This window comes from Helianthus annuus, chromosome 3, assembly GCF_002127325.2.
Source record: "Helianthus annuus cultivar XRQ/B chromosome 3, HanXRQr2.0-SUNRISE, whole genome shotgun sequence".
Lineage (NCBI taxonomy): Eukaryota > Viridiplantae > Streptophyta > Magnoliopsida > Asterales > Asteraceae > Helianthus > Helianthus annuus.
In genome coordinates, this window is record NC_035435.2 from 113,848,369 (window position 1) to 113,864,391 (window position 16,023).

The 16,023-nt window shown below is 39.6% G+C and overlaps 2 protein-coding genes across 2 annotated transcripts; both read left to right on the top strand.

The window, feature by feature from the left end:
- Positions 1-901: 901 nt before the first annotated feature.
- LOC110909316 (malate dehydrogenase, glyoxysomal) lies at positions 902-5,217 on the top strand. The gene is made up of 9 exons (XM_022154347.2): positions 902-1,330; positions 3,100-3,315; positions 3,438-3,752; positions 3,831-3,920; positions 4,014-4,097; positions 4,468-4,503; positions 4,611-4,700; positions 4,790-4,884; positions 4,976-5,217. The coding sequence occupies exons 1-9, from the start codon at positions 1,271-1,273 to the stop codon at positions 5,046-5,048; spliced, it is 1,059 nt and encodes a 352-aa protein (XP_022010039.1). The 5' UTR covers positions 902-1,270; the 3' UTR covers positions 5,049-5,217.
- Positions 5,218-7,640: 2,423 nt separating this feature from the next.
- LOC110909317 (L-type lectin-domain containing receptor kinase IX.1) lies at positions 7,641-10,180 on the top strand. Its single transcript, XM_022154348.2, has one exon. It carries the CDS (start codon positions 7,925-7,927, stop codon positions 10,004-10,006), a length of 2,082 nt encoding a protein of 693 aa, XP_022010040.1. The 5' UTR covers positions 7,641-7,924; the 3' UTR covers positions 10,007-10,180.
- The last annotated feature ends 5,843 nt before the right edge of the window (positions 10,181-16,023 follow it).

Here is a 16,023-nt window from a genome sequence, read left to right on the forward strand (position 1 = left end):
AATACAACAAATAACACATCTGGATGGTACACCAATTTCAATAATCTTTTAACTACTTCCCTGTTCACAAGTTACAAAATTACAGGAAAACTTTCACTACATTATAATCTTAAGAGTTAATTACTGTTTTCATCCCTGTGGTTTGTTAAAAATCACTAGTTCAGCCCATTAGTTTAAAAATGGCGATTTCAGTCCCTGTGGTTTCACTTCCGTAACCATTTCAGTCCACCTCCGTTAACCCCATCCATTTATTCTGTTAAGTACACGTGAATTGACCATAATGCCTTTATTAATAATAAACAAAAAGATATCTAAATGAGTTAATTACTGTTTTTGTCCCTGTGGTTTATCAAAAATCACTATTTCAGTCCATTAGTTTAAAAATTGTGGAACCATATATGACAATTTTTAAACTAATGGACTGAAATAGTAATTTTTGACAAACCACAAGGACGAAAACAATAATTAACTAATTTAGATATCTTTTTGTTTTTTATTAATAAGGGCATTATGGTCAATTCACGTGTACTTAACAGAATAAATGGATGGGGTTAACGGAGGTGGACTGAAATGGTTACGAAAGTGAAACCACAGGGACTGAAATCGCAATTTTTAAACAAATGGACTGAAATAGTGCTTTTTGACAAACCAAAGGGACGAAAACAGTAATTAACTCTAATCTTAAAGACTTGGTCTTCTTGGTACACAACCAATATTAGCAAACTTGTCAAGTGTATGGACTATGAAGTCGTGCCATACAAAATCGAATAAAATTACATATACTTAAGCTCATATTTTAATCAAAAACCCGAAATTTCATCTTGAATAGCAATCTTTTAACCTAATACACGCCTATATAAGCAAACTTGTCAAGTGACGGGCTATTTAGTCGTGCCATACAAATATCAAATAAAATTACTACCATATAACCTCACAATTTCGATCAAAACCCTAACTTTCCTCTCGAATACCAATCTTTAACCTAATTCCCAATTTGGGTATTCAATCAAGATCCAAAAGAATACAAACTCGATAACAACATCTACACACAGAGCCACAAACGATATAGATATAGGATAAGGGCACACATTCCACAAATTAATTTCTACAATTTTTTTCCTACTAAATAATTATAACCAAATAAATATTTATTCTATCCATACTTTTATCTTCTATCGTCTTCCCCACTCTTTCTTCAACTCCCTTTTATTCATCTCTCGTGATCAACAAGAAACATCAAAAAAAAAAAAAAAAACATCAGCAGTTGAATATGGATGCCAATCAGCGAATTGCAAGAATTGCAGCTCATCTTCACCCTTCAAATGTTCAGGTTTGTTAACTGTTGATCTTGATACGTAATACCCAAATTGAAACTTTGATGTTATGTGAATTAATTAACGTTTTAATCCCATATTTTGAGCTTATATGTGTTCTTAGGGTTTGTCATGTGTTACAGTGTGATCAAGAGGTTTTGGGGGAGTTGATGATGATTGTGTTTTTACTGTAATTTTGGGTATTGAATTTGATTCTGATTGATGTTATTGGTGTAGTGCTTGATTTGGATGTATTTAGAATGATGTTTGATCCTAAATCATGTTGTGGGTAGGGCTGTTTAAAAAGCGTGTGGCTCGAGGCTCGCTCGAAGTTCGATCGAAAAAAGCTTGGCTCGAAGTCAGCTCGGTTTTAAACGAGCTGGCTCGGCTCGGCTCAGTTTGTAAACGAGTCGAGCCCGAGCCATAGTAGGTTCGGTTCGTGGCTCGCTCATTAGTAGGCTTGTTGGCTTGCTCGTTTGGCACGTCTAAATTAAACCCCAAATTATGTGTGTCAGTGTGTGTTTATATACATATATTCTAATATATCTAAGCAATGTTGTTTAATTAGTAATATGGTTACTTTTTTGTCGAAAGAAATAGATTGTTAGGCTATAGTTTTAATTATTAATAATGACTTAAAAGATATAGATTAAGGTAGGTAACAATAAATCTTTTCTTGTTCATTTTATAGTTCACTTAAAATTACTATTCTGTTTAAAAAGTTTGTGGCTCGAGGCTCGCTCGAAGTTCGCTCGAAAAAAGTTCAAAAAAAGCTCGGCTCGAAGTTGAAATAAGCTGGCAAAGTTGAAACTTCACCTCTGTGCTTCTCAAATTCGTGATTTTGTTTGAGTTCTTGATGGTGTTCTGGTGCATAATTGTGTGTTAAATTTGAATCTTGCTATTGGGTAGTGGTTAATTTCGATCGAAATCTACAACCTGGTTAGTAGTTTTGAGTTCAAGTTGTTATCTTTTCTGGTATTTAGAGAGAACTATTTGATTGTGCAGATGGGTGTGAACCCTAATTTTAACTTATGGAATCTTTACTTGATTACTCAATTTAATGATCTCTAATTGCTTGTTGATGTTGCACTGTGTAACTATGTGAAATCTGCATCTTTTTTATTGGCCCTGCTTAATTTGGTTAAAAGTTTAAATCTTTATCGTTGGGTGAATCATAGTTGTCGATAGCGACCATAGCGGTCGCTATAGCGCGCTTTATGGCGATGCGACTATGTGTCGCTATGTTGGTTATGGCGATGAATAGCGAGCTTAGCGACAGTTTGGGTTTTTTTTTTTTTTTTTTTGATGTTAATATCAATTAGATATAGCTATAAAATAGCTGGATTTATAGGTTTTTGTTAAATATACATGTAAAATATCATATATACAAGGGTATTTTGATGTAATATACATATAAAAATTTTCAAAATTCTTTTTCTAGTGTAATCGCTATTTATAAAATAGCCGTCGCTATTCGCTATGTAGCCTATAGGTGCCTTGTCGCTATTCGCCATCGACAACTATGGGGTGAATGGATTTGGTCACGTTTTGGACCGCAGATACTATAAGTTTCAATGGTTACAAATTCTGGTTGTATCTATACCGAAGTACGAGTAATGGCCTATTGGGTAGCGTTTTATTTAGATAATTTAGAATCTTTATGTCTTAGACATCGATATATCAGTTTGCTGAACGTTTTTTTGAAGAAAAAAGTATCTTTTACATCTGGGTTTGTCAGATTTTATAATCTTTTATCGTTGTTTTTGTATGAATTATGTGCCGGAAGATGGAGGGAGGATCGGTATTGGAGAGAGCGAATTGCAGAGCAAAGGGTGGGGCCCCCGGGTTCAAAGTTGCAATACTGGGTGCTGCTGGAGGGATCGGTCAACCGCTAGCTATGTTAATGAAGATGAACCCATTGGTTTCGGTTCTTCATCTTTACGATGTCGTTAACGCTCCTGGTGTCACTGCCGATATCAGCCACATGGATACCGGTGCTGTGGTAACTTTCTTTCAATAACAAACTTTTAGCTTAGACAAGCGCCTTTTTCATTATCGTTTGTTGAATCAAAATATCTTTGTAGTTCATTGCGTTAACGATTAACGTTTCTGTATGATTTATAGGTGAGAGGTTTTCTCGGGCAACCGCAGCTCGATGCAGCACTTACGGGAATGGATCTTGTGATTATTCCTGCTGGTGTTCCGAGAAAGCCCGGAATGACACGTGATGATCTTTTCAAGATTAATGCGGGAATTGTTAAAACTTTATGTGAAGGAATTGCAAGGTGTTGCCCTAATGCAATTGTCAACTTGATTAGCAATCCCGTGAACTCTACGGTTCCAATCGCTGCAGAAGTTTTCAAGAAGGCTGGCACTTATGATCCCAAACGCCTGCTCGGTGTCACTATGCTTGATGTCGTTAGAGCCAACACTTTTGTGGTATGTAATCACAAGTTTTCGTTTTCAACATCTTTTTTGTTTCACTGTGAGTGAGTTTTAATCAAGTTTATTTTTTAGGCTGAAGTTTTGGGACTTGATCCACGAGAAGTTAGTGTCCCAGTGGTTGGAGGACATGCAGGAGTTACAATTCTGCCCCTACTTTCACAGGTTAGGAAACGCGTCAAAAAGGGGTTCTGGTTGAAACGGGTCGTTTTTGGTATGGGTCAAAACAGGTCAATCTAACTTCGATCAATATTGCAGGTCAAACCTCCGTGCTCCTTCACTAAAGAAGAAACCGAATACTTAACAAAGCGCATTCAAGATGGTGGAACCGAAGTTGTTCAGGTAAGGCAGATCACCTTTCTTTAGACCAGTTAAATGGACTGTCAGGCAGGTTGGGTAATGGGTCAAAAAAGGTATGCTTTTGGTACTGAGCGGGTCGGGTTGACCAAAAACACTTTTGCCCACTGATTTACTTCTTTCCTTTAACATAAATAGTTAGTGTGTCATATTTGGTTATAAATATGAGTGTTCAACTCATATGACGTGTTTCCCTTTTTTTTCTGCTTTTTTACCCGTTAGAGATTAAGCATAACCCGAATTAGTCCGATCAATCATTAATAAGTAAATGGGAAAAATAATGTCACCTTTATATTATTTTTTTTCTCTGTAACTGATGTAGATTGATTATAATTAACCCATGTAACCATTTCAGGCAAAAGCTGGGGCTGGTTCTGCAACATTATCCATGGTACTAAGTCGTATAAATCTTATTTCATCTTCATGAGGTTCATATATCATACCATAAAAACTTGTAAAACCCGAGAACTAAAATAAAGTATCTGCAAAACTATACAGGCGTATGCAGCAGTTAAGTTTGCAGATCGCTGTCTCAAGGGCTTAAGAGGAGATGCTGACATTGTGGAGTGTGCTTTTATAGAATCTCGGGTATAAAACTGTTTTATACATACATCGTTATATCTATACCATTTATCGGGTAATAGTTTATTAATTATTTTAAAAATGTTGTTTTGTAGGTGACAGAACTCCCGTTCTTTGCAACCCAAGTGAGATTAGGCCGCACTGGTGTGGAAGAAATATATCAACTTGGACCTTTGAATGAGTATGAAAGGTATGATGCACACAAAATTCCGACTTTTTTTTTTTTTGCGAATTTTAAGTAAAAATTTTGAATTTATATCTGTTTAATTCGAAACAAACAGGGTTGGTTTGGAAGAAGCTAAAAAAGAGTTGGCAGGAAGCATTGAGAAAGGAGTTTCTTTCATAAGGAAATGAAAGGGTGTGAGGGTGAAGTGGTATACAAGTGTTGATTCTCTTATCATGGCTTTGTTTATGACTTCATGTTCCTTATAATGTACCCAATCAAGTTGTACCTTAAATAGATGTATCAGAATACCTATTTATAATATGCTAATCTTATTACATCCATGGTTTTATAACTTTTATTGAAGGTGTACCACACAATGTTTATTAGATTAACAAAAACCTTACTAAAAGATGGATAAAACTTCACAAAGTACAATTGTTGGTCACATTAGGTTGGATTTAAGGTTTGTAAACAAATATCCAATTAGTTAAATTAATTTTCAAAATCAGTTATACATATCTATTTAAAATATGAACTATAAATAATACATTCTTTAATTCCATATAGAAGCGACAACCCCTAATTAATGATGTGTGACAAACCATCCTCACATGAAATGGTTATCCATTAACTTATCAACTTTTTTTTTTTTTTTTTTTTTTTTTTTTTAAACTTGAACTTCATTAAACACCGCGGATCTCCAAGAAGGAGAAAACCGCCCAAAACAATTACATCAAATTAAAAGAGAAATTACACCATTTTTTCCAATCCACGTTACCATCTCTCATCCGACTCCTATACCAAAGATAACCCAACCCTTTTACATCGGACACTATTTGAGTGACATTGGCTTCATGATTCCGAAATATCTTGTCGTTTCGAGCTATCCAAATACGCCAACAAATCAACACGAACAATCCATACACGATCTGTTTCTTCTTGTCGTTAACTTCCAAATGTTTTGTAAAATTCTGCACATCAGCGATTGAAAATAAGAATACCGGAGGCAATTTGCACCACGACGCTATACCACACCAAACTCCACACGCCAATCGACATGCCGAAAAAACATGATCCGTAGTTTCCTCTGCATCACCACAAAAAACACATTGATCGTCCCCTACCCTCATGTTCCTTCTTCTTAATGCGGACATCGTAGGGATCCTATCTATATTCGCCCTCCACATAAATAGATTACATTAACTTATCAACTAATGAACTCGAGTTCCTAAAGTAGTTGACTTATGTTGAATAGTAGAATTAGAGGTGTACAAATCGGTTTTTTGTCATAAAAAACAAAAAACGTTTTTTTTATAACCGGTTTTTTTACTCAAAACAATAACCAGTACAACCGGTTACGGCCGGTTTTTAACCGGTTTATTCCAAAAAACAGTTTTTTACCGGTTTAAACTGGTTTTTTATAACAGGTTTCGGTTTTAAAACCTGTTTCGAAGATAAACATCCCTAACCAGTCTACAACCGGCGGTTCGGTTCGGTTCTAAAACCGGTTATAAAAAAACTGATTAAAAAAAACCGGGGTTTTTTTTCCCGGTTTTGGTTCTAAAACCGGGTTTTTTTTGTACTACACTGAATGTCTTGGAGATGGTCATACACTACAAGAAATTAAGGTAATAACGGTGACACCAATAGCGGTGACGGGAGTACGGGACATACGTATAAATTATCACTAATGTTATCAATAAAAATTATAAATATTGAAAATCTGAAAACTTTCTAAAGGTTTTTGTTCAACTCTACTTGAGAAGGTAAATTCCAACAAGGCCCCGCCAAACGAATTTGAGCCAAACACATATGGTCCAAATGGAGTTCAACTCTTCCCATATCTCTTATAAATAGTGGTCACAATCGCTATTTGTCTGCGAGACTTGAGTGTCGGAGGGTGGTTTAGAAACCCCGGTCTATGGTCTATGACCCCTTCTAACGAGTTGTTCATGTTGTTTTGTAGCCTTGGTACTAGACGGTAGGGGTGCAAACGAGCCGAGCCGAGCCCGAGCTCGAGCTCGATTAACTTATGAGAGCTCGGGCTCGAGCTCGGCTCGATTCAAGCTTTGTTTTCAAAGCTCGAGCTCGGCTCGTTTGTATCAAGCTTGAACTCGGCTCGGGCTTGGCTCGTTTATTATCTATTAATTAGTATATTAAATAAAAATAATATAAATAATAGACTTTTTAGGCTCGCGAGCTCGATAAGTGAAAGCTCGGGCTCGGGCTCGTTTACTAAATAAGCTTATTTTTAGGTTCGAGGTCGGCTTGTAAACAAGTTTAAATAAGCTTGGCTCGACTCGGCTCGTTTACACTAAGGCTCGATAAGGCTCGACGAGCCTAACGAGCTTCACATGCGAGGCTCGAGCTTGGATTCGATAAACAAACGAGCTTTGTTTTGAGGCTCAAGCGCGCTCGGATTCGATAAGGCTCGGCTCGTTTTGAGCTTTTTCTCGAGTCGATCTCGAGCCGCTCGGCTCGTTTGCAGCCCTACTAGACGGAGAAGACAAAGTCTAGTTGGTACATCTCGCTCGGCTCGTTTGGAAAACCGCTCGGTAGATTTTTATAGCTTCAATTGATCTCATTGACCATACCAAGAGATAAGGTTACAACTATCATTTATTTATTAGAATAAAATAAAAAAATAAATTCATATAGTTTAAAAGTAATACGATCAACTTGTGTTTCTTTTTTGTTTATTTGTTATGGTCCTAGATATGCATCCATATGTTTCGACCTGGAATCCTATATCTTCACGTGGTGGGCCAATTATATACTGCTGTCAAGTTTCAACCGTCTGAAAACACATCTTCAACTGCCTTAAAACCGTGTGTCATTACTGAATTTACCACTTGCATTATATATACAATATATGTAAGCTTCATCAACGTTCTTGGTTTCACTTTTTGGACTCTTCTTAGAAAGAATGATATAGACACCTAATTTGACTACTTTAAACGTTTCATATAAAACTCTCCTTTTAATCCTATAACCAATAGCAAACCCGTGAATGATTCATCTCACCAAAACCTGCAACTGAATACCCTAGCAATCTAAACTAATCATGGCATTGACCATGATCCATTTCATCACTTGTTCTATCCTTCTTGTTTTGATTCCTATTGCAGCTTCATTCTCCTTCAATTTGCCAAACATCGGTCCACAAAATCAGAACCGGGAGATAGTTACAGAAGGTGATGGTGCTTACATCTCCGACGGTGGAATCCAAGTGACCCCAGATGGGATTGGTTCCAATCGGAGCCGAAAAGCAGGAAGAGCGACATACATCAGACCGCTACATCTTTGGGACAACAGGTCCGGTGAGCTAGCCAGCTTCAGTACCAATTTCACGTTTGTCATTGATTCAGATGGGCTCACAAGGTATGGTGATGGCCTCACATTCTTTCTTGCTCAGAATAATTCTGTGATGGGCGCTGGTCGGGCCATGGGGCTTCCAGTCAATTTCACAACCGCTGAGACGATGAGTCGATTCGTTGCGGTTGAGTTTGATACTTACTGGAATGGTATTGATCCATATGTCTCTGGAAATATAACTATGGGTGATCATGTTGGTATTGATATTAATTCTATAGTTTCTGTTAGAGCTCTGAAATGGCTAAGCAATGTAACGGGTGGGGGCGTGTGTCAAGCGTGGATTGCGTATGATTCAGTTTCGAAAAATCTTAGTGTTTCCTTCACCGGTTATCAAAATAATACGGCGGTGCGTCAAGATGGACTTGTTTACACGGTTGATCTGAGGAACGAGTTGCCCGAATGGGTTATCTTTGGGTTTTCTGCAGCGACTGGAGCATCGTTCCAGAAGCAAAATGTGAGATCTTGGAGTTTCGATAGTATAGATTTACAAGTTGATGAAGATAACGAAATGCAACCAAGCGCGAGTCCTGATCCAATAAATGGGAAAAAAAGCCAAGTGGGATTAATAGTTGGAATATTGGTTCCAATTACCTTGTTGGTTGTGCTTGCATTTGTTTGGTGGAGGAGGAAGAAGAACAGAGAAGATGAACCAGAGGATATTGCATTTAATGAAGAGATGAACTATGAATTTGAAATGGGTATTGGTGCCAAAAGATTCCATTACCATGAATTGGCTCAGTCAACTAGCCACTTTTCAGAGAAAGAGAAGCTTGGAGAGGGGGGTTTCGGGGGTGTTTACCGAGGTTTTTTGAAAGATTCGAGCACATACGTTGCAGTGAAAAGGGTGTCAAAGAGTTCAAAACAAGGGTTCAAGGAATATGCATCAGAAGTCAAGATCATTAGCCGATTGAGACACAGAAATCTAGTGCAACTCACTGGTTGGTGCCATGAGAAACGAGAACTCCTCCTTGTTTACGAGTATATGGAAAACGGAAGCTTAGATTCACATCTTTTCAAGGCGAAGAGCTTGTTGACATGGGGCACAAGGTACAAAATTGCCCAAGGTTTGGCTTCTGCTTTGTTGTATCTGCATGAAGAATGGGAGCAATGTATTTTGCATAGGGATATTAAATCTAGTAACGTGATGTTGGATTCGAATTTCAACGCGAAGCTGGGTGATTTTGGGCTAGCTAAGTTAGTTGACCACGAGAAAGGTTCGCAGACAACAATGTTAGCTGGGACCATGGGGTACATGGCTCCTGAATGTGTAGTGACTGGAAAGGCAAGCAAGGAATCAGATGTGTACAGCTTCGGAGTTGTTGCCTTGGAAATAGCGTGTGGACGGAAATGTATTGAGTTCAAGGCTGAAGAAAATAAAATACGGTTACTAGAATGGGTTTGGGAGCTCTATGGGACCCGGACCCTTCTAGATGCGGCCGATCCACGTCTAGAGTTAGATTTTGATGAAGAAGAAATCAAGTGTTTAATGACAACTGGTCTATGGTGCGTGCACCCTGACCCAGAATTTCGTCCATCAATGAGACAAGTGATTCAAGTATTAAACTTTGAAACCTCATTGCCTATACTCCCTTCAAAGATGCCAAGGGCTTCTTACTTCACACCTCCCATGCCTTCTTTGTTTGACGTGACTTCCATCATCCAAAACCAAGCATCAGGAAGCACAGAATACACAGATTCCTCAAAGCAAACAACGGCATCCACGGCCTCTTCTTCTTCTCCTTCTATATCACTCCTGCATTCAATACATTGACATTTATCACAGACTACCATTTTTAAATTATTTGAACGAGATTATTTCTTGGAATATATTAGGGTTATGCTTATTATGGCTAGCTTGTTAGGGTTAGATTTTTCTTCTTTGTTTATATATGCTTGTACATTGCATCATACAATTTATCATAATAAAATAACTCGTTTACCTTCACATGGTATGAGAGCTCTTGATGTTCTATCCGTGTTGTGTATATCAACTCCAATATCTCATTTACCTTAACATAAATGTGTTCTTCAGATTTACTTTTCCTCTATCTCACTACAAGAATAAAGGGTAATAGCAGCGACAAGCCATATGTCGCCGCTATTGGTCGATCCGGAACACGGTGTCCCATATTAAACCTTTCTTATCTTGATCTAACGGCTGGGGTTTAAACTAGTCAATAGCGGCGACACTGAAGAGCATTAGCGACGACGCGTGTCGCCCCTGTTACCTTTTCGTAGAACAACAAGCTAAAAGCGGGATTTCTTCCCTCCTTCTCCGTTTCCCCCAATCCTTTCATCTCTCCCATCGAAAAATTTTTTGCTAAAATCACTTCAAGTTCACAATTTCTTCTCCCAAATCGGTTAGTATTGTTAGTTTGTGTCGAATTTCTTCATTACTTTTTATATATTTGTTAATTTTTTTACTTTTTTGTGTATGCATGTGTGTTTGCTAGAAAATTCCAGCCACTCACCTCGTCTCCGACGTCACCACCACCTTCTAGGAGCTTCAAATAAGGTTAGTTTTCTTTTAATTTTATTCAAGATGAGAAATTGTGTAATTTTTGGTTAATAAGTATATTGTTTGTGTATGTATGTGTATCTTATTAGGAGGATACACTCCTAAATCGCCCAAATTGTTTAGTGTATGTGTATTGTTTGTATATGTCATTAACGTATGTCAAAATGTATAATGTATGTGTATTTGGTGAAAATGTGTGTATGTAAGTCTAGGTATCTTTGTATGTAGGTCTATGTAAGCATGTACATGTGTATGTTAGCATGTAAGTATGTATAAATTATGTGTATTTGGTGAAAATGTGTGTATTTTAGTATGTATATGTGTATGTAAATCTATGTATGTGTGTATGTAGGTGTATGTTAGTATGCATGTAGGTATAAATTATGTGTATTTGGTGAATACTCGTCAGGTAATAGCGACGAAGGTCATTAGCGACGAAAAGTCGCTGCTAAAGGTCAACCACCAATAGCGGCGACATGGACCAATAGCAGCGACATGTGGTCAATAGCGTCCCATCAATAGCGGCGTTAGAATAGCGACGATATGTCGCCGCTATTACCAATAGCGGCGGCGATGACAGTCATCGCCTTTATTGCCCCGATTTCTTGTAGTGTACCCTCCTAGCATCACAACCCACATAAAACAACCTTGATATTCGATAGCGATCAAACCCCCACAACTAGTGGTGGAGTTTGACCAAAAGTTCCGGGGGGCAGATAGTTATGGGCCCAAGTTTTTCATCCTATCGCTATGCTTCGGGTCATATGTTGGGGTCAGATAGTCGATTCGGGTCAGTCAAACAATAATAACTCAAAATAAAACTACATAATCTTCATTCATTCAAACGACACGTTTTACACATAAAACTAAAAAAGCTAAATATTGTTTAACAAAAATAAAGACCAAAATATTTATAGTGATGTGAGATAGATAGTAAGTACCTAGACGACGAATGATAACTCAACCCGACTGATAGACAATAGGAAAATATATCTCAATCATTGCTTTCTCATTCATGTATTAGTCAATATATATAGATGTTACAATCCCATATTTTTTTGGATGAATGATGACAGAATATGTACAACTCATGACTAAAATCAATGCTAAATATATACTTTAATATGTACTATATTATACCCCCACAGTTGAAGCAGGAGAGGAACGAATGCTGAGACTGGTAGGAAAATCTTTAAATAAAACTCGTGGGAGACCTTTGGTGAAGATGTCTGCAATCTGATAAAGAGATGGCACATGAAAGACCCGAACATGAGCACGTTGAACCTGCTCACGAACAAAGTGAATGTCTAGTTCAAAGTGTTTAGTGCGTTGACGTTGGACAGGATTCCCGGAGAGGTAAATGGTGCTCACATTGTCATAGTAAACTAATGTGGCGCGAGGGGGAGGTCGATGTAGCTCGAGCAATAGATTTTGAAGCCAACATATTTCGGCGACCACATTTGCAACTCCCCGATATTCAGTTTCCACACTCGAGCATGAGACGATAGATTGACGCTTCGATGAACAAGAGATGAGATTATCACCATAATATATGCAATATCCGGATGTGGATCGGCGGGTATCCGGGCACCCCGCCCAGTCGGCATCGGTATATGCTACTAAGGATATGGATGCTGTTTTCCCAAGATGAAGACCGAATGAAGCTGTACCTTTGAGATAACAAATGATGCATTTCAGAGCATGCCAGTGACTAGTCATTGGCGCATGCATGTGCATGCACACTTGTTGTACGGCATAACTAACGTCCGGACATGTGAAAATGATACATTGAAGGGCCCGGTGAGGCTGTGGTAAAGGGTTGCGTCATCAAATGGCGAACCAGAGGCAGCACTTAGCTTAGCATTTGTGTCAATCTGGGTGTCTACTGGTTTGCATGAGAGCATACCGGCGCGCTGGACAATGTTGTGAGCTTAGGTTTGATGTGAAAGAAACATATGGTTTTTCTCTCGTTTAACTGAGATTCCAAGAAAGTAGCTGAGGGGCCCGAGGTCTTTCATGGCAAGTTCCGCCTAAAGCCAGGACATGAGCTGTTGCCGAAGCTGATCTGAAGACGTAGTGATAAGGATGTCATCAACGTAGAGAAGTAGATAAGCCGTGTGTTGATCTTGGCGAAGTATGAATAACGAGTTATCACACCTGCTTTATCGAAATCCCAATATGAGGACAAAATTGGTGAACCGTTGATACCAGGCCCGTGGTGCTTGTTTAAGACCATATAATGATTTCTTCAATGAGCATACTTGATTCGGATTGTCTTTATGTCTAAACCCCATGGGTTGGTACATATATACGGTTTCATTCAGTGTACCGTGTAAAAAGGCGTTGGTGACGTCAGTTGATGTGCTGACCACGACATTAAGAGGGCGATAAACAAAACGGTCCGTATTATAGCCGGTTTGACAACTAGGCTAAAAGTTTCACCACAATCCACGCCTACCTGTAGTAACTGGTCGTCACATACTAACCGAGCCTTATACCGTTCCAGACTGCCATCGGACTTAAACTTATGTTTAAAAAGCTACATACTACAAATAACATTCATTTGAAGGTGCCGAGGGACTAACTCCTTAGTTTCGTTCTTAAGAAGAGCATTAAACTCGTCGGTCATGGCGTTGTGCCACTCCGGAATGGACAATGCGTATGTTGGGTTGTTGGGTATAGGAACGATGGTGGAGGAGTTAAGATTGAAGAGTTTCTTTGGTTTAAGGATCCCATCCATTACGCGAGTCCGCATAGTGCAAACTAGTTCGGATGGAATGGGTTGGGTTGGGTTGAGAATGGGTGATAGTAGAGGAGTGAGAGTTGGGTGTGGGATCGGTGGTATGAGGGGGTGGGATGGCATGAGCAAATAGGTTAGAGAGGGGAGATGTTTGGGCCGATTGGTATTGGGCCGGTGAGATAGGAGTAGGTATGGGTGGTGAGGAGTGGGCTGGTTGTTGGTGTTGGGCCGGTGAGAAAGGGGAGGAAGATGTGGGCGCTGAAGTAGGAGGAGCTTATTGGGCTTGGGAATTGGTCGGTGGGTGAGGGACAAATGTGGGTTGGGCTGTCGAGTAAGGGGCGGTCGGTCATGGAGTGGGCCAACGACAGTGGAGTTGGGGAGGTTTGGGTGGCTTGATATTGAGGCGTTGTAGGTGGGGTGTGCGGAGTGTCTTGTGTTGGGCTTGTAGAGTTCATGGGGGCCGAAAGGTGTGGATGCACAGTAGTGTCGAGGAACTCGTAGGAAGGTTGAGGTGAATGAATGTTGTTGAACGGGAAGTGACCTTCGTCGAAAATGACATGTGGTGATATGGTGAGTTGAGTTTGGTGAGATCGAAGCACATGTATCCCCGATGATTTGGTGGATATCCGAGGAAAACGCACGGATTTGACTGTTGTTCTAACTTGTGCATGGTGGTGGATGGTAGGAGTGGATAACATAGGGAATCAAATATGCGTAAATGGTCGTATGTGGGTATGCATTTGTAGAGAAGATGCGTGGGTGTGTGGTATTGTTGGTTTTTGCTTGGTAGGATGTTGTGTAACTAGGTGGCCATTTCGAGAGCATGATGCCAAAAAGATGGAGGAGCAGATGAATGGGCAAGGATAGTGCGAATGGTGTTTTTAATGTGACGTATTTTGCATTCTGCTTTGCCATTTTGGGAGGAAGTGTGAGGGCATGAGAGGTGAAAAAACATTCCATGTTGGTCACAAAATTGTTTAAACGCATTATTAACTTATTTGGTGCCATTATCCTATTGGAAAGTTTTTATATTTCGCTCAGATTATGTATGGATTTGATTATGGAAGGTACAAAATATTGAATATACTTGTGACTTCTTTGCAATTGGGAAGGTCTATAAAAAATTGCTCCGGTCATCCAAAAACAGTATGTAATATCGATGACCACCAGTGCTAAGGATGGGTGACGTCCAAAGGTCGCTATGAATTATGTCAAATGGTAAAATAGTGCGAGTATTAGAAGGCATAAATGGTAAAAGTACACTTTTACCCAAAATGTAAGATTTTCAAATATTTTTATTCAAACGTCCATAAGAAATAGAATTATTGTTTTTCAAGGAATGTAATAAACTAGGTCCCGGGTGACCGAGACGTTGATGCCAAAGTTGATGACAAAGAGCAGCAAATGCGGATGGTGATGTTTGTTGTGATGCCTCCGGAGGCATAAGGGGATAGAGATCACCGGTGCTGTTGCATCGAAGGATAGGGATCCGAGTCTTGAGGTCCTTCACAAGAAAACCATAGGGGCCAAACTCGATAGAAATAGAGTTGTCGGTTGTTAGCCGACGAACGGGAATGAGATTTTTGATTAGTTTGGGTGCAAAAAGTACATTGTATAATTTTAGAGGAGGGTAAGGTGGGGGGAGTATGAGATTGCCTTGTCCAGTAACTGGTATGGTTTCACCATTTCCAACAACAATATGTTTGTTAATGCAATTATTAAGAGGAGTTAGAGGAGGGTGATAGTTACCTTGAGGTTGGGACATGTGGCCGGTTGCGCCGGTGTCCATTATCGAGTTTGGGTTCCACTGAGGAGGATTGAGAGAGATGGAATACATTGCATGTTCGATTTTAGTTGGCATGTAGGCTGTGTATGCTTGTGTTGGTCCCGGTTCGACAATCCCATTACCTGAATTGTTGTTATTTCCTGATTGGGTCGATGTGTATGGACAAGGTAGTGAGGGCCACTTTTGCCAAGCCTGAAATGGAGGTGGGCCGGTCCAGTGGGTCGGATTTGTTCCCCATTGCTGTAGGTCTGCTAAGATTGTTGACTCCGTCCACATCCCCCATAGGATCTACCACGACCTCTTCCCCGTCGATTACCGCGCCCTCGATTGCGATCAGAATATTGATCAGAGCGGTAGTCTTGGTTTGGTGACGAAGATTTCGCCAGTTGTTTATTGGTGGAGGTAGCAAGAGCCGTGGCGGCAGTAGAGGCAGCATGTATGGCCTGGTTAGCCTGACGGGTTTCTTCGAGGCATATCTGAGATCGGGCATCATAAAAAGAAGGTAAGGGTTTGGTTTGTTTGAGGATAGTAGCAATCCCGTCAAATTGCTAGGTTAGACCGACAATGACTTGCAAAACCAAACTGTTATCATCTATGGGAGCATCAGCGTTGGAGAGTTGATCCGCAAGGACTTTCAACTCTTGGCAATAGGCGAGACATTAGGGAAGTTTTCGAGATGTGTGTTCGAGAATTTATTCTTGAGATGAATTGTCACACCTCAACCGATGGCGAAAACATCGGAGT

Excerpts from the sequence above, each read along its gene's own strand:
- LOC110909317 (XM_022154348.2), top strand. The coding sequence starts at position 7,925 with ATGGCATTGACCATGATCCATTTCATCACTTGTTCTATCCTTCTTGTT.
- LOC110909316 (XM_022154347.2), top strand. The coding sequence starts at position 1,271 with ATGGATGCCAATCAGCGAATTGCAAGAATTGCAGCTCATCTTCACCCT. Across the intron at positions 4,098-4,467 it reads GTGGAACCGAAGTTGTTCAG|GCAAAAGCTGGGGCTGGTTC; the intron begins GTAAGGCAGATC and ends TAACCATTTCAG. Across the intron at positions 4,701-4,789 it reads GTGCTTTTATAGAATCTCGG|GTGACAGAACTCCCGTTCTT; the intron begins GTATAAAACTGT and ends GTTGTTTTGTAG.